The following is a 17241-nucleotide window of genomic DNA, read 5'->3' as shown; positions in this document are numbered from 1 at the left end:
GGGTGGCGTTCATGGCGTCTCTTAGAAGTTCCACATAGCCCAATCACGTCGGCTACAAAAATTGGAAACACTGGAGATCGCCTACACACCACTTCGACAATTACATCATTTTCCCTCATATTCACGTTTTTTCCATCTTCTATACCATGTAACAAGTTTGTCACTTCGGGGAACCGCCAAATTACACAAAAGTGGGGAAGCTACGGATTCTAGCTCCGCGCCACCAAGCGTATGCATGCAAGAGCCATAGCCAAAGGTCTCGACCGCCGCGCATCACCCTAAAGCGTAACACGAAACACGCGTTGCCAACTTTTTGATGCGAATTTGTCGTCAGCCGGGAACTAAGCATGCAACGCCCCCCCTGCAGCCACTTTCCGTCCCACACCCACGCAGTCAGCATCTGCATCTGACAACTGTGGTTGTCCCATCATACCCGCAATGACGTAAAACATCTGGGATGAGATCGCAAACGAGCTTGTAGTGGCGCGCTGTACGCGGCAGCAAACTCCCTTCAGGAGATCCCAGTGCTCATGCGTCAATCTTGTTTTTGGAGTGGCCAGACAGTGTCGCCTGTACATTCGCCCTAAGCCCCGTTGCTCAGCTTGTGTTTTGTACTCACTCGTCTATCGCTTTACTCCTGAAACTTGAGATTCATCCACGTACATTTCACTCAATCATTGAATGATAGCAAAACTACCGCCCGACATGGCCGACAAAGAACAAAACTCCGGATCAGAGTCCGAGATCCAGGAGAGATCAACGATGGCACAACAGAAGGCCATCAACAAGAAGAAGCAGGAGAAGCGTGAAGCAGGCCTCCAATCTGCCCGCTCACGGTCTTCATCGCGCCGAGCCCGTCGCAGCCGCCTGGAGAAAGACCTCAAAGATGGCAAATACATGCACACAACATCGCTGGAGGTACTCGAGGAAGCCGATGCAAATGGCGATTTGCAGAAGATGGGCATGTTTGATCGCATCGGTCCAGACAGCACATCGATGGATGGTCCTGTCACCCACGCGCGTGCGATGCGAGGAGAGATCCCGATGCGCGGCACCAACCCCAACGAACCACAACAGATGCCAAAACAAGACAAAGGCAGTGAACTGAAGGATCAAGATGGATTGAAACTGACGCTGGAGGCCAACCTCGAGATTGAGATTGAGCTGAAGGCGAGTATCCGTGGTGACCTGACGTTGAGTTTATAGTAAGTCGGCCCGTTTCTTTTCAATCACTAATTGGCATTCGCGTGCGAGTTTCTGATTTCCTTCAAGTCAGTGATAATAACGGGGCTTAACAGCGAATAGTGCATAGTAGCTTTGAAGCCTTCGACCCTTCTTCGGCAGATCGATACCTGTTGTCGCGCGTTGGAGCCTTCCGTTGTCATTTTCCGAACCAAGCACTATTACGAGCATCGGGCGTTATTGGGTTATGTCATTCAGCCTCGTAGTGGCTCTTAGTACGATCACACTTCCAAGAGGAAGAATTTACAATATTTCGAAATGATGGTTCCGTCCTGAGTGGTTTTTGTCGGATCTTTTCATGGGTGTGTGGGCGCTCGGTACCCTACATACGATGCCGCACCACTCAATGCCCAGTGGTCATTGGCGCAATACTTTCAGGGACGTCAGTTAAGTCCCACGGTAATATCAAAGCAAAATTTGTGCATTAAAAATCATCTTGACTTGCAGTCTGCCCACTTTCGCACTTTCCATTCCATGCTCTTCATAATCTTCAGGGCAAAAACCTCGCACCAACAGTCCATCCCCGACGAAAAGCATGACCCATCACGCGAATATGTGCGAAATACATGCAACAGAGTATGCGCATGCTATCAAGAAATTACAGGAACAGCGGCCTAAGAAGTCGACGATTTGGACGAAACTAACCCGCCGCGTGGATAACGACGCAACAGAGAACTTAAGCATGCGGCGCGCGTATAAGGGCTTGAAAGGGCTCATGACTGGTGACTATTTGCACGAATTCACCTTGAATCAAGGAACTGACAATCAGCTAGGGCACTCCAAGCCAGCGCCTTTGGAGCAGACCGAAGCGCCACGTAGACGTCAGCTGTGGCAGCCACTGAAGCGCATCTGGCAAAAGAATAGCAAAAGAACCAACAAAGGTCGACCGCTCTACAGAAAGATATCGCAATATAGCCAGAAATCGAATGGCCGTGGTCGCATGGAAATGGCGCCGAGGGTGACCATCGCAGAGGAAGAAGACGACCCGCGCTGTTCGGAAGAATCGAAGCCAACAGAGTCCCAGACTTCACTACTTCCACAAAATTTCGAGCTATTTACTGGACCATCAGAGCTGCCTCAAAGCGATCTCTTCGTACGCACCCGTTCCCCCGCGGCCCTCTCCATGACTGCGACTGTTGGAGAAAGCTCACCGGTTAAGCGGCAAGGAATACACAAAGAGCTTCCAAAACTTTCGGTTTCACCCTCCGTGGACCACTCTACACCCGTACCAATGCGTGACCAGGTAGAGTCGCCGTCCACGATCACCACTTCTGATGCTGTACTACGAGCTGTCTTGTCGCCGCCACTGAATCCCCCACAAAAGCCCACTTTCGTCGAAATCGAGCCTTTGCTTCAGGAGCAACGTGCAGTCTCATCAGACATGCCGATAGTCGCCAGACATGAAGCCACCAGAACTCTACCAGAAAGCTCTCCTAGAGCCAACTATCATCAAGATTCGGTCTCTTCCTCTGTCTCCAGCATTCAGCCGCCAGCCGTACAGCACAGGGTCACTCCCTCAGAGCGTGCAGAATACGATCGCATTGTCCGTGTATTCTTCCGGCAACATGCAACTCGCATCCCAATACCCACTGCATGGCGCTCGAACACCTCGCGGGTGTACTTGTTCCGTGGCCCATCGTCGCCGTATCGCAATGTGGTAACAGCTCCAGTGACAAGTTCCAGTTCTAGCACAACTGCTTTGTCTGCGAACACGATATTCGCAACGGAGCCATCGAGACGAACTCCGAGCCCACGAACTAGCACAACTACCCCTGAAGCCGTCTCGACACTGCGAGATATCGTTGCGCGTCATGCGATGCGCTTTTCTACCGGTTTTACCGAATCTAGTAGTGAGCAAGAAGCTCACAACACTACGGTACCGGAATCAGACTACGAAAGCGCACGTCCAGGTAGTGCTCTAAACCCGGCAGAACTAACCGGCAGCGCCGTCCCCAGTCCTCCTCTTCCCGCCAGAAATCCGGGCAGGAGACTAGCCATCAGCCTCCCTGTCCCCCGAGGGAGTTTCGAGAGCGAGTTCTGGACCGGCGAGCCCAGAAAGCGACGCCGACTTCCTGAGGACGACAGCGAAATTGCTGTTCCCAGACCGCAGACGGCGATTCCGGTACGTCAGGGTGTCAACACACATGCTGGTCGTTCCAGATTTTCGAGGACGATTCCACAGGACCGCGTGTCTGACCTACTAGCGGTCGGACGTTCAGTCACGCATGAGCCTTCGCGCATCCCGCAGTTTGGCGGACCAAGTCGCGCCAGACTTCTCCAGCCGGTGGTGGTAGATGAAGGGGTTACGAGCAGTGCAGAGAGCGAAGGTCCGGTTCTGACGCCTGCGATGTCCCGCGAGGAAGAGATATCGAGGCGGATTGCTAATATTAAGAGGAACCCGAGCGCGGCAAGAAGGCCGCTTACGCCTGGTGATGATAGAGCAAGTATCATGTCGGGTGATGAGATTTGGTATGAGGCGTCTCATGTGGCGGTGGTTGATGAGTCGGTGCAGTGATAGTGTATCCAGGCGCTATTCAGAAATGTCACTTCTGGCTTGCGGCTGATGAACATGAACTGACTTTAGAGAGGAAGGCTTTTCGAGGTGCAGTCCTTATGAAACAAATGGCACGAAGGCAGACAGGATGGCTTTTGAAGCGACACGAAGGCAGTCGTCTGGTCCCCTTAGAGATGATTGCCACCTCGCCCAATCACTTTAGTACACGCCAATCAACGAAGAAGAAAAGGGGTTGAAGATTTATACTGGTACAAGGTGTACATTGTTACTTTGGTGGCTGGTGGCGAGCGTACCGCTAACCGTGAGAGTGTTGTGTCACCGATGCTCAGCGGCCCGTAGCCTCACGCTATCAAAACCACATAGCTAGGCTTCCTAAAGCTGTTATTGAGGCTTTTTTGGGAACACTGTAGTCAAGCTTCGAGAAATGAGACACCTTCCACTACCTTCCGGTTCCTACCTAGACTCAGGAAGTCGACATCAAAGCTGAACGCAGTATGGAGTGTATATAAAGCACACAAATACTCGCTTTCGATGCTTCTCAAACAACTCCTCTACCCTATCAATCATACCAAGATCATTTGCACGAATCAACATGTTCGCCTCAAAGCAATTCAGTGCAGCTTCGCTTTTCTTCACTCTCCTCCTGATCCTTCCAAAGATTCAAGCGCAAGGAGGTGCTCCAAACATACTATCTCAACTAGGAGGTCTCAGTCCCGACCAGCTTCACCAGGTGATCCAAGGCGTAGTTCGACCTCAAGTCATTGGTGCACAACAAGCCACCTCATTCGACGAAGCACAGCTGGAGAAACTCCAATCGTCTGGAGGAGAGTACAACCCGGCAGGCTTCGGCAGAGGAGGCACCGTCTGGACTCGTCAACAAGCCGCCTCTGACTTCCTCCAAAAGCCCAATCCAGCGGAAGGTTTCAAGGGAAAAGACATACCTACACGACCATCCAACAACGCAGATTCTCAGACGCAGCTTGACCATGTTCTAAAAGTCATCGGCTTGATTAACGATTTGCTCGCGACGATTTCTGGCGTTTCTGCGGGTAGCGACATGACCCTCACGACGCCAGAGGATGGTGCGGAAGCAGCTGGTCAGGGCAATAACTTGCGTGTCAGAATGACGCCTGGCGGTAATTGGAGGGCTTCGAACTAGACGCACAAGAGATGGAGCATGTCATTTTGGAAGTACTACTATATGTTATCATTTATGGATGGAAAGCGAATATTGGGTCAAAGCTATTCACCAGGTCAGCGTTACGATTGAAGCCGTGCGATACTGTGTATAGCTTCAGGATGTCAAATATCTTCGCTTACTTTCTGTCGTAGTTGACGATTTGCAGTATAGGTGGAGCAGGACAGAATCAAGCGCGAAAGTCGCGTGTATGTGTATCACCACATTTCCTAACACTAAATATCAATGTCAAAACCAAGTCGCTCCTTACCAAACAACCGTCCAACACAACAACCATGATCGTGACTAGCCCAGTGTAATAACGCCGAAGTTATTACACCATGCCATGCAGGGATCCTACATCACGCCGTACTCGAGCCTAATATATCCGCGGCCTGAACTAGTACACAACGCGACTATTCATATAAATCTACTCTAATCGCACTTCGCGACCCCATATAATATAAACGAGACCTCAAATATTCGCGACCCCATATAACCCCATGCTACCCCGTACATTCTTTGATCGCATTCTGCATTTCGCATTTCGCACTCCCTCTAAACCCACCCACCATGCCCTCCCTCCTCCCCCTCCTCCTGCTCCTCCCCAGCGCCCTCTCCCTCCCCACAACCAGCACCACTTCCACTAGCGCAGCCACAATCGGCAAAATCCGCGGCGTGCGCGACCCCATCTACCACCTCTACCTGCAAGCGTCCACGTCCTCCCCAAGCACGCCGGTCCTGGGCCCCGAGTCCTCCGCGGCAGAATTCACCATCGGCGGCACGATACAGTCGCGCAGCACGTCGCTATACCTGAACGTGCAGAATGCGACGACGTCGTACAAGCCGCTGAAGTGGGAGAGCACGGCGACGACGACGGCGTGGGGACTCGAAGGGGATACGATTATCACTGTGCAGGGGAGTAGTTATGGGAGACGTGAGTTTTGTGCAATAAGTGAAGAATGTAGTGTATTTGCTGACCGCGATGTGAAGAGTTAAATTGGCTCGTGTGTAAATCTGCGGAGGCGGCGTATTATGATTTGTATCTGCAGTTGGGGAGTGACACGCCGAGTGGACGCAGTTGCAGTAATTATCAGACGATCCATTTGCCTTGTTTGTGTTAGAAGGGGAGAGGAAGTGCACGAGATGGGTCGCGATATGAAGGTAGACGACTTTTGTCTATTACTGAAACGAGAAATGAAAGAAGACTACGATTACGTGTAGGCGGCTCCGACGCAGCAGGTTCGCTCATGCAGATCCGGAACGCCCAATGCTGTTGTACCAAATATGCCTCTCTACGGGCTCGAATACTAGAAATCCTTGAATGGTAGATATCCCATCCAAAACGCCTTTTGATCGTGGTTCATAAACATCGTGAAATACCGGGGGTTTCAAGATCCCGTGGTGTTTGACACATTTTCTGTGCAGGTAGCACTTGTTTCTATGCTCTGCACAACGACTTCTTCGGGAAGCGGCTCGTTCACGACGCGCTCCGTCCGATCGCTGCCATCTCTTTCTCGTCGCGGGCTCTGGGCAACAGGGGATTCAGTACCTTCAGATATGACACTGTTCTCTCGGACGCGTTGGGCCACGCTTGCAGCTATTTTCTCGTCGAGCATGTTCACAAGTCGCTCTGAGTATTGATCCAGCAGCTTGACCATGACAGTTTCGTCAAATTCCTTTGGCTTCACCCGGTCGCCAATTGCCCTTGCAGTGGTTGCAAGCTCTCTCTCGACCTCTCTTGCCAATTCAGAGGTCATTGTATCGCTGCTAGTAGCAAGTCGTTTGCGGAATGCGCGGAGTGTCCTACACAAACTTTCTGTCGATGCACCCAGACTCCCAAACTCATTCGTAGGCGGTTTGGTCCGGGGTCGCACATCCATTGAAGTACGTCTCTTTACGTTCTGGGGATTGCGAGGGCTAGGTGGCGAAGGCGAGCGGTTCTTGTTCCGCCGAATTGAGCCTTGCCCTTGCCAGCCAGTTGCACGACCTTCTCTTGCGCTGCTTGGCAACGGCGAAGGCTCCAACTTGGGTGTCTGTGCCAATGTGAATTTGGACAGTCGCTTTCGCAGCTTCGGCGACTTGTTGCCAGTAGGCGTAGTGTTATCCTCCTCGGGTGAGCGCTGAAAACGTGCTAATTCAGATTGGGAGAAGACTCGGCGTAGAGGGGGTCTGCTCGCAAGGAGATCGGTGTTGGTAGGTGTACTCGGCCCGAGCAGGTCCATGGATCTAGATAGATCGTGGCGGTTTGGTAGCTGTAAAGCCAAGTCCCAGATGAATATGGTGCCGTCTACTGCGACAGTCACAAGAGACTTGCCACTATCCTCCTCTCCCACTTTTTGGATAAGAGAGATGTCAGAGACTCCTTCCGTGTGACCCCAATCACGGGCGATGAGGGTTCCATTCTCTTCATAGATCCGTATCGACTTGTCGGTGCTGGAGACTCCTGCGATGAGTGAAGAGCTCCACCCTCGAGGAATATGGACCAGGGAAGACAAGACCACGGCGTCGCCACCCTCTGTATCACAGGCACGGAAGCTGTTCAGGCATTGTCCGTTGCGGCTGTCGTATCGATGGACCTGGCGATCTATTGAGGACACGAGTAAGACGTCGTCGTGGTCGATATCCCAGGTCATTGAAACAGGTGAAGACTTCAACATTATGGCTCGCAACATGATAAATGCGCGGATGGTATCGCCTGGACCGTCTTCGCGAGTGAGGAGGTCTCGGACCACAATGCTTCGATCGCTGGACGAAGAGACGAGTCGCTTTCCATTTCGCGAGAATTGGATGCCATTGACTGCACCAACGTGTTCGTCGAGCGTTTGTAAAAGATCCCATGTCTCGCTCGTGCGTGAGAATATTTGCACTGTGCGATCCCGACTAGCACATGCAACAAGGACCAATTGGTCTTCCTCGTGGACAGATATGCTCGTGATCTCTCCAGCGTGCGCTTTGAAGTCGTACACGCTTGTCTTGCTTATTGTATCGATAATCCTCAACACGCCGTATTTATCTCCGGTGATGAGAAAACTGGCGTCAGCAGACGCACGTACGGTTCGCAGCTCATTTTGCAGAGGATCCGGACCATCAAGTTGCTCTAATGCCACATTGACTGAGTCCTTAAAGCTGCCATCGACGTTCCAGAAGAGAATTGTACCATCAGCTGCCCAGGTGTAGTAAGAGGCATTCAGCGCATTGGGCTGTGTAGCAAGCGCTGCGACACCAAGCACAGAGTTACCATGGGCAGGCAAAGTATGGGCAACGTCGCCGACGGTAGTGTCATCGTCGACTGCACACAGATGCGACAGGCGAATGGCGCGTTGGGAATCCACGGTAACGATATAGTCAGCCAAGCAAGCGATGGCGCCAATCTGATTACTTTCTGTTACACAGACGGTTGGAGATTCGACACGAGGAGGCGGAGAAGGTGGTGGTGTCAGACTGCTTGTCACATCGCGGACAATTACCGTCTTGAGGCCTCCCTGGGAGCTTGCTATGTGAAGCCTTCCTTTGGTGTCCACGGCTAGGGAGCTGACTGCAAAGCCAGCATCAAAGAGCTTCACAAACCGTTGTTCGGAGTTGGAGTCGTCGATTAAGCATATGTCGCCCCTGTCCGATGCCACAATGGCCCTGTTCGGCGCCACAGCGACGACACTCGTGAACGTGGCCTCCTTCAAACTGTCCAGAACACAGTTTCTGCCTTGGAGGGGTTTATGGAATGAGCCTGTCAGGAAGGATATGTCGCTCGCACGGGCTTTGGAGATGCGCATTGAGGATTTTGGATCGTCGACCTTCCAGATCCTGACGTGCCGAGTGCCAACGGTGATCAACTTGTTGCCCATCCAGGCCATACGATTAACATTGCTGACGCACTTGTTGCTGGCATAAAGCGATGCGGCGCCCGTTCGAGGGTCGATGCTCCATATGTATAGGAAGCCGTCAGTGGAGTAGCCCAAGCTTGCCAAATACCGCGAGTCGGGGCTGAAGGCTAGGCAATTGACACCGATGGTGTGTTCTGGCAGGGACGTCAAGGGCGTATCCGAAGGTACGTCTGAGGAAGTCGAGAAGATTAAGACTCGAGGTTTGTAGCCAGTCTAGCAGACGTCAGTTGCGCTTCGTTTTGCACTGGCTGCATGCCTTACCTCTCCGACGGCAAGGAACTTCCCGTCGTGGCTGAAGCTCACACATGTGGCGGCCTTGATCTTCTCCTTCATCGTCCAAGCCTTGTTGCTTGGGGAATCTGCCCATTCAGTGGCGGCTGGTGAGGCGAGTGGAGACGCGCCGAAGCCAGCATCGCGCAGAGACGCCGCTGTGCGATTGCGACTTTCGTTCTGGGTGGGTGTCGAGGGCCCTCCATAGATTGAGGCAGAGGGATTGATTGGGTTCGTAGTTGGGCGTGCGCGGTAGAAGCGCTGTGAGACTTGGAGCTGGCCGTCTACGGTTGCAATGACGGCGGCAGCGCCAGCTGTGTATGCAAAAGAGCAGCCGCTGGGAAGACTGTCGAAGGCATTGGCCGAGTTGGCGGTAGTGCCGACGACCTGGCGCAATGCGAGGCTGACGTCGCCACGGGCGGGCTTAATTGGGGAGCGCAATGGTGTTGTTTTGAAGAATGGCGACGGTGACGGGTTTAGTTTGATACCCGCGCCCAGGGTCGGGGACATCATCCTGGAGTTGTTTGGAGTAAGCGACATCGCTTCCTCCAAGATAGTCGTGGAGGTAGATCGCGCCAGCAAGCAGACATCTCAAGACGTCATGGCAAGAGCCTGCCGGTGAGGAGGAATGTGGTTGATGAGGGGATTGCGGCACGCGGCAGCTAGGTAAGGTAGAACAGTCCAGCGGTGAAGCTCTATAGAACAAACATTAAGTACAGGCAATGGCGCAACGTGAGCGTAGGGCAGGACTGAGATGGCGAGGAAGACGGGTGAGGGCATCTGCAGCTTCACCAGGCCGTGCAGTGAGGATGAACGTGCATTGAGAGTGAAGGACGCGGCACGAGCTTGTGCAGCGCATGTTTTCACCCTCGCGCATGCAGAAGCGACGATCGGCAGCACGAGCCTCAGGAACACGCCAGCGGCAGGTGCCATGTTGCCATCCGTAGCGTGGCAACCATTCACAGCCCTTCGCTAAGCAGCCCGGAGCCTGTCACCATGCATCGTCACAACAAACAATCACATCTCGCGCTCCCCAGCCCACGCCAATCTGCCATTCCCGGCTCTGTTGTAGGCTCGGCCCTGCGTTGATTGCGATTGCAATTGCAACTGCACATGCGAACACCTGGTACAGCATGCCTTCTGCGGCCTCGACGATGCAGGTGCCCGTCTGTTGTGTCGCACGGAGCTACAGTTCTTGAGCCAGATGGGCGGACCCCACCGGAAAACCTCCGATTGGGACACGCTTTCAACATGTTTCACGGCAATCTATTGCTACGAACGGGGCGCCCACCTCCAAAAACTTTTGGCTGACCTACTGACCTACTGACCACCAGCGCTTCTAGACGGAACCTGCTCCAGGCCACGACAATCGCTCTGCTACTCTGGCTCAACACCGATCCTCATCTTGCCCATTTCCATCCGTTTTGCTTTGCGTCTAGCCGACGCACGTTCAACAGACACAACAGCGATAGCGTCAGCAACGACCCGACGTATACTATGACCTTGGTGAAGTCGGTTCCGCGTAGGTCTGCACCAGTCACCCTGTTCACCATAGCCCCGGCAAGAGGGACGCCCACCACGTACCCAACGCCTCGAATTGATGTCATGGCGCCATTCTTGGGATAGTACATCTCGTCGCCAAAGAGTTGCTTCTGCGCTGAGTTCATGACAATGTTGAATACGCCATTGATGAGGCCGTGGCATGTGCTCATGCCGATGAATAGTCCGACATTGTTGGTCTGCGCTGAAGGGAGCCACAGAGCCCAGGTCGCAAGGGCGTATACAGCGGTTGCAATGATCAACGTGTTCTGGTGTCCGATCTTGTCCGCAAGGGCTCCGGCGCCTAGTCGGGCGGGTATTCCGACGCCGCTGTTGATGGCAAGCAGGTAGGATGCATGCTCAAACCCGAGTCCTAGTGACTCTGCGAACAAGGGTCCGTAAGTCATTGGCACCGCCAACGTCAGTGGATGTATGAGATTGACCAGGAAGAGGCATGCAAACAACGGTTCCCGGAATGTTTTTAGTCCGATGATACTCGTACTTCGCTTTTCGAATTTTCGTGGTGGAAGGGCGAGTGGACTGGCGATTGACAGAGTAACAAGGCTGAAAGCAGCCAGTATACCCAAGGTCCATCGGGCTCCAATTCTCTCGAGGAGTGCTGCTATGGTGAAGGAAAACGACATTCCTCCCACAGCAGCAGCTATTGCAGTCAGCAAGAGTCCGAAAGGCGTCGTGAGCTACTCACCTGTGTACATCGTTCCTTGAGCGAGACCGGATCTGTCCGGGAAGTATTCGGGAAGAATCGGTGCCAGGACGTAGAGTAAGACGCCTGCTCCTATACCAACCAGGAGGCCCTGGGTAACAAACAGGTGCCAGACCTAGCTTCTTGTCAGCTCAGAACTCGTCGTTGGAACACTGTATACTTACACTGTGACTCGCGGCGGCGGCGGCCAGTCCTAGAACTATACATGCTGTCCCGAACGAACACAAGTATCTGACATGTATGCCGAGCTGTGGCAGATGAGGGTAGTAGAGCACCGCGAATACTGCTACAATGCCGCCATTTCCAAGCGATCCGATGGCAGATATCAGCGCCCGATCATCCATCTCCTCAGCCCGGACAATGCCATCCTGTACGGCTTGTATTCGCGCATACTCTGCTTGAAACACACCGAACGCCTGGGTCAGACCTGCAGTCGTCAGCTCGTTGCTCATACATGGCGTATAGCTTCAGATTGAACAGACTTACCAACAACGGTGAAAGCGGCCAGGGAGTTAGAGAGCAGGATCTTGACTTGTTGCGAGCGCGTGACTCGTGCTCCGACATTGTTCGACTTGAGGTTCTTGCAATCTTTGTCTGTCAGTATCGTATGTTGTTGGGGTTTGACGCAATCGGACATAATCGTCGAGGAGAACCGGATGCTGAGACGGTGGTGGGTCAAGGTAAGAGTGAACTTACCACGCTTCTCAAGATCTTGGTAGCTCATTCTGGGTGCAAAAGGCGGGAGTAAGTTTGTGATAGTAGTGTTCACTGTGAACAAGGGCACAACACTTTAAGTCTTTTGTCGTCTAAGATCTCAACTGTGCGCTGAAAATTCATATGCGACATTACGCAGGCAGGGCCCCGTGGAACCGTGGTTCACCTGTCTGTATGTGTACAAGTGCACCCTTTCTCGTGGTTCCTCTGTCGGACATCTCAACATGACTATTTTCACATGTCTTTCTCAAGTCTCGACCGTCACTGCCTGAAACTTAGGAAGCAGAATGCTCCAATACTTGATGGAACCATATTGGAGAGGCAGATGCTACCACTGAATGACAATACATGCCCAGCATGTGAGATGCCCTGATAGACTAGTGAAGTTCGCTTAACTCTCCGGGCCGCTGCTCTTCACTAGCTCGTACCAGTTCAGATCTGTGAGCTACACGGTTCAGAGTCCGATCCGCTGCGGAGGTCATCTAGGAGCATAAAGGGATGTGTGACGCCTATTGAAGAAAGACGAAGACTTGATGCATTTCTAAATCATAATGTTTTACAAACACATCAGACGTGATCTCCGCGCGATGTCTGGGTGTTCCCTTGACAGCGGCGGTGGCTAGGATCAGCCGCCATAAGCGACAAGCGCGCTCGAAGCGTCCTAGCCAAGATTCCAAAAAGTTGATGAAGGCGACGCCATCAGCTTGCGGCGCATCACCTCTCCCCAAGCCTACGCCATAACCTGTAGGCTCCCACCCACACTTGGACAGTGCTCTAGACGTCCGTATGTACGTGCTACGATTAGCACTGCGAGCGTCCACGGGAAGACCTCCAGCACGATTCATCCGCGGCCGCCGCTACCCTTCACCACCACGATTTCGAGCCTTTCATACGACACGCACCCTCGCGCAGACTGGGCAGCCACCGTCGGGCTCAAACAACACTCCAATTGGACAGAATGACGCCAGCAACCCAGACTCGAACAAGGCAGCAGCGGAGGAGCAAGACGACACCACGGTAGCATCAGAGGACCCCGAGCTTCTAGCGCAGAAGCTCCAGCGGTCGAGAGAAACGTCACGCAGATACTCGGCCGCTTTGCGACGGCAATCGAGGTCCAAGAAGGCGCAAGGGCTGCCGCCTGTCCACGTACCAGATTGGTTTCTGAAGCGAAGAGTCACACGACGCGAAGACGTACTGGAAGATGCCACACAGCGTCCCAAACCCGCCTGTCTTGCCGTCACCATCTCTGATACACAGTCAAGCGAGCAAGCAACATGCTCCATCCCGGCTTCTGGGGATCTGGACGCTGCGCAGGTCTTGTCGCGGCTTGTGCGCGGCTTGTGGATGAGACGCTTGGATGACCAGGAGAAGCGCAAGCTTGAAAAATACCTTAGCGAGAGAAGGACGCTTGTCGAAAAGACGGCTCTTAAAGAGACGAGTGCGAGCGCGGACGTGCAGGACAAGAATGAGATGAATAATGACAGCACTGCTCTGCCCCCCGCTCCCGATGCGCAGTCACCTGCTGCAGAAGACATAGATTATTCCGCTATAGGGCGCCTATGGAAAACAATCTTTACGGACTCGTGGGCTGCCACGTACAATGAGTCGGAGCAGACAGAGCGCCGCGACATGTTCGCGCGACGCCTGCTTGACCTCGAGAAGCAGATCAACAGACCCGAGACTGTACAGCACGACCCCACATGGACAACTCAGCAGAAACGGGAAGCCATGCTAGAGAAGAAAGATGCCAGGCTTCAAAAGTGGTTCAAGAAGTCCATGGCCTCCAGGAGAACAGCGCGTGTGGGCATGCCCAAGTCCATCTCGCCGTTGGTGCTCGCCGAGATTCGAGCTACCGTGGCAGCATCACTTTCTGCTCTGAAACCATCTGGTGACCCCTTCCCAGCCGCAAAGACAAATCTGATCCTGCAATCGCCTGCAAGCGAGCAAGAGCTGGTGATAGATGATTACATAGGCAGACTTGCAGACGAATTGCAGTCCGACTTGATCGTTCTGACTGCTCAAGATCTTGCACAACTAGGGGGCGACTATCTGGGAGAGGGTTCTGAACCGACGCCACATTCGATACGCTCACTTGGATACGAGACGTATCGCTGGAACAGAGACTTCGGTCGCGCTGTGGTCGATGTACAAGAGTCTACTGAAGACTCCTCAGGATTCGACTATACTTCATCGATGGATACACCTGGAGCTTTCAACGTCCGTGGTTTTGCTCTCCCTTTGCTAGACGCCCTCAAAACCTTTCCCTTGTCTCCCTTTGCAAGACTCGAATCCTCTAGGTCTGCTTCATATGACACAAATGGAAACGGAAACGCTAATGCCAAAGTCGACGTTCTGCTAGACCCCAGCCGCACGCCTAGTCAAAGCGAGACTCAACTGGAGGACATCAAGCTGGCGGCGCTAATTGATACCTTGCTCGACGCGGATGAGGTAAAGAAGCGTCGCGAGCTGCGTGGGGGCGGAGCACAGGGCGTACCATCTCAAAGCTCTGGTGCTACCACGTACGCTCCAGCTCCTGGATTTTTCGATTACTCCGTTGGTACCGATGGCAATGAACTCGAACTGAATTCTGCACTCCCTATGGTAGGAGCAAGTACTGGGATCAGTATGAATGTTGGGATAGGGCCTTCTATGCAAAACTCACGGATGCCTAAGCGACCAAAGATAGTATATGTGAAGGACTTTAAAGAGCTCAATGCTACTCAATATGGAGGTCGAATCGTGCAAAAGCTAGAAGAACTGGTTCGAAAGCGTCGCGTCGCTGGCGAGAGCATCATGATCATCGGAAGTAGCTGCTCGCGGGATCTAATCCCAGAGCTGTCAGCTGAGTATGCCATTCCTGTCGTCTTCATGAGATGAGGCTAACGATGTGCAGCGGTGTTCGTTCAATTCAAGCCGCATTCGTAACTAGTCTCTTCAGAACCATCGTTATTGAAGGAGACCCAGGGATCGAACAGTCCACTCTTGACGATACTGTCGCAGCAATGACTGTCGCAAGCGCAAGTACCGATATGTCGCACCATGAGATGCTTAAATACCGGAGCATCAATCTCTCTCACATCCGTGAGATGCTGAGGTCACTGGATCCCGCTGCTGTCACCGAGCTCGCAGACGTAGAGAAATCACCACAGCTCTTCAGCAGATGGGCGACCATATTCCCTCCATCATACTTCAATAGCGTATTGACGTATGACGAGGTACATCGGATAGCTTTGACAGCCCTTGGACTCTATGTCACTAGCCCCGCGAGCAAGTTAGAAGGTACAGGAGACTCCGCAGGTCAGATGAGCTGGGGACATGTCATTCTTGCCATGGGCCTGATCCGAGCGAGCGACGCTGTCAAATACGCGTACTTCGACAAGCTTGGAGAGCTTGCCAGGAGGCCTCAGACCCTTGATGAGCAAGTCGACAACTCGGAGCCTGGTGCTAAGCTGAAGGTCAAGAAGAGGCAAGACGCAAAGAGCATGCAGCGCCAACGAGAACTGCGACTAATTGCACAAACTGCAACGAAGCATGAGAAGTGGCTGATGCCTGGTATTGCAGATGCCGATCAGATCAAGACTACTTTTGATCAGGTGCACGTACCACCAGAGACCATTGACTCGATACGTACAATAACCTCGCTGTCAATGCTGCGACCTGATGCTTTCAGCTATGGTATTCTGGCCACCGAAAAGATCAGTGGTGCACTCTTATACGGTCCACCAGGGACAGGCAAAACGCTGCTCGCCAAGGCGGTTGCTAAAGAGAGCGGCAGCACAGTGCTCGAAGTTTCTGGAGCCCAGATCATGGGCAAGTTCGTCGGCGAGAGCGAGAAGAATGTCGCGGCAATTTTCTCTCTCGCGCAGAAACTGTCTCCTTGCATTGTGTTCCTCGACGAGGCTGACTCAATCTTCGGGTCAAGAGACGCTTTCGCAGATCGCAATGGTTCGCATCGGCAGACTCTGAACCAGTTCCTCAAGGAATGGGATGGACTCAGCAACTCCCAAGTATTTGTCATGGTAGCGACTAACCGACCCTTCGACTTGGACGATGCGGTTATACGACGCTTGCCCAGGCGACTACTAGTCGATCTTCCCACACAAGCTGATCGAAAAGAGATTCTACGTATTCATCTCAACGGCGAACAACTAGATGAGTCTGTGGACCTGGACAATCTTGCAAAGCGCACCCCGTTTTACAGTGGAAGCGACCTGAAGAACATCGTCGTCTCCGCCGCGCTGGCTTGCGTCAAAGAAGAAAACGAACAAGCCGCACAAGCCGCACAAGCCGCCACAAAAGCCACACTTGAAATCGAGGCACCCAATCAACCCGAGACGGAACCCAATAAGGACTCTCTTAGTGCGCCCACTCCGCCCACAGCCTCGCCTGAATCGACTGCCGTTCCAACACCGCCGAAGGTCCTCCACCTTGTCCGCGGCCAATCCTACACCTTTCCCGAGAAGCGCACACTCCACGTCCGCCATTTCGACAAAGCGCTGCAAGAAATCAGCGCCAGTATCTCCGAGGATATGTCGAGTCTGAATGCAATCAAGAAGTTTGACGAGCAATACGGAGATCGGAAGGGCAAGAAGAGGAGAAAGGACTTTGGGTTTGGAGTTGCACCGGAAAGGAGTGAAAGTGCGGCGAGGGTGAGGTTGTAGAATGTTTCTGGCAATGTATAATATGTGGAGAATATATTCTGGTATCAAAAGTCCTTTTGATTGTGGTATTGAAGAATGCCCGCTCTGCAATCTGACCGCAAGACAGCAGTGCGGATAGCTTCACATATCGCATTAAGTATGCGAGCTGAATTACTTCTACCATAACAGGGCCACATATGTTCTTATCGTACTCGTGAATATTGCGGGACCCCATGCCCCTTTGCCCGAACCGCATTCCGCACATAGTAGACCACCAATATCGTAGTAAACCAGACTCTCTATCCTCAACACAATCCAAATCCGACCCATGGGAAATTCTCGATCCATTTTCATCCCTTGTATATTCTTGCGCCTGAAGAATATGCACGTCGCATTCTTTCCACACACCTTTCCGCTTTTGCCCAGGTACGAGGCCTGAGAAACACTTCCACAAACACAGAACACACAGAACACTGGCATCGCACATCCCCACGACGCCAACTAGGCTGATGAACCTCTACTTCGAGCTCCCGCCT

The 17241-nt window shown here is 52.8% G+C and overlaps 6 protein-coding genes across 6 annotated transcripts; 4 read left to right on the top strand and 2 right to left on the bottom strand.

The window, feature by feature from the left end:
* Positions 1 to 681: 681 nt before the first annotated feature.
* SNOG_07320 (hypothetical protein) lies at positions 682 to 1665 on the top strand (the record flags this gene model as incomplete). The annotated part of the gene is made up of 3 exons (XM_001797607.1): positions 682 to 1217; positions 1313 to 1335; positions 1411 to 1665. One exon carries the CDS (start codon positions 682 to 684, stop codon positions 1204 to 1206), a length of 525 nt encoding a protein of 174 aa, XP_001797659.1. The 3' UTR covers positions 1207 to 1217; positions 1313 to 1335; positions 1411 to 1665.
* A 112-nt stretch (positions 1666 to 1777) lies between these two features.
* Positions 1778 to 3757, top strand: SNOG_07319 (hypothetical protein; the record flags this gene model as incomplete). The annotated part of the gene is made up of 1 exon (XM_001797606.1): positions 1778 to 3757. The coding sequence occupies one exon, from the start codon at positions 1778 to 1780 to the stop codon at positions 3755 to 3757; it is 1980 nt and encodes a 659-aa protein (XP_001797658.1).
* Positions 3758 to 4349: 592 nt separating this feature from the next.
* On the top strand, positions 4350 to 5933 carry SNOG_07318 (hypothetical protein; the record flags this gene model as incomplete). Its single annotated transcript, XM_001797605.1, has 3 exons — positions 4350 to 4874; positions 5109 to 5143; positions 5546 to 5933. The coding sequence occupies 3 exons, from the start codon at positions 4350 to 4352 to the stop codon at positions 5931 to 5933; spliced, it is 948 nt and encodes a 315-aa protein (XP_001797657.1).
* Positions 5934 to 6325: 392 nt separating this feature from the next.
* Positions 6326 to 10021, bottom strand: SNOG_07316 (hypothetical protein; the record flags this gene model as incomplete). Its single annotated transcript, XM_001797604.1, has 5 exons — positions 6326 to 6740; positions 6903 to 8308; positions 8405 to 9031; positions 9080 to 9511; positions 9797 to 10021. The coding sequence occupies 5 exons, from the start codon at positions 10019 to 10021 to the stop codon at positions 6326 to 6328; spliced, it is 3105 nt and encodes a 1034-aa protein (XP_001797656.1).
* Positions 10022 to 10488: 467 nt separating this feature from the next.
* SNOG_07314 (hypothetical protein) lies at positions 10489 to 12075 on the bottom strand (the record flags this gene model as incomplete). The annotated part of the gene is made up of 5 exons (XM_001797603.1): positions 10489 to 11009; positions 11334 to 11466; positions 11516 to 11778; positions 11838 to 11945; positions 12048 to 12075. The coding sequence occupies 5 exons, from the start codon at positions 12073 to 12075 to the stop codon at positions 10489 to 10491; spliced, it is 1053 nt and encodes a 350-aa protein (XP_001797655.1).
* A 776-nt stretch (positions 12076 to 12851) lies between these two features.
* On the top strand, positions 12852 to 16726 carry SNOG_07313 (hypothetical protein; the record flags this gene model as incomplete). The annotated part of the gene is made up of 2 exons (XM_001797602.1): positions 12852 to 14911; positions 15004 to 16726. The coding sequence occupies 2 exons, from the start codon at positions 12852 to 12854 to the stop codon at positions 16724 to 16726; spliced, it is 3783 nt and encodes a 1260-aa protein (XP_001797654.1).
* Between the last annotated feature and the right edge of the window lie 515 nt (positions 16727 to 17241).

Source organism: Parastagonospora nodorum (assembly GCF_000146915.1).
Source record: "Parastagonospora nodorum SN15 chromosome Unknown scaffold_11, whole genome shotgun sequence".
NCBI lineage: Eukaryota > Fungi > Ascomycota > Dothideomycetes > Pleosporales > Phaeosphaeriaceae > Parastagonospora > Parastagonospora nodorum.
The sequence above is the reverse complement of the archived record's forward strand: the minus strand, read 5'-3'. Positions and strand labels throughout refer to the sequence as shown.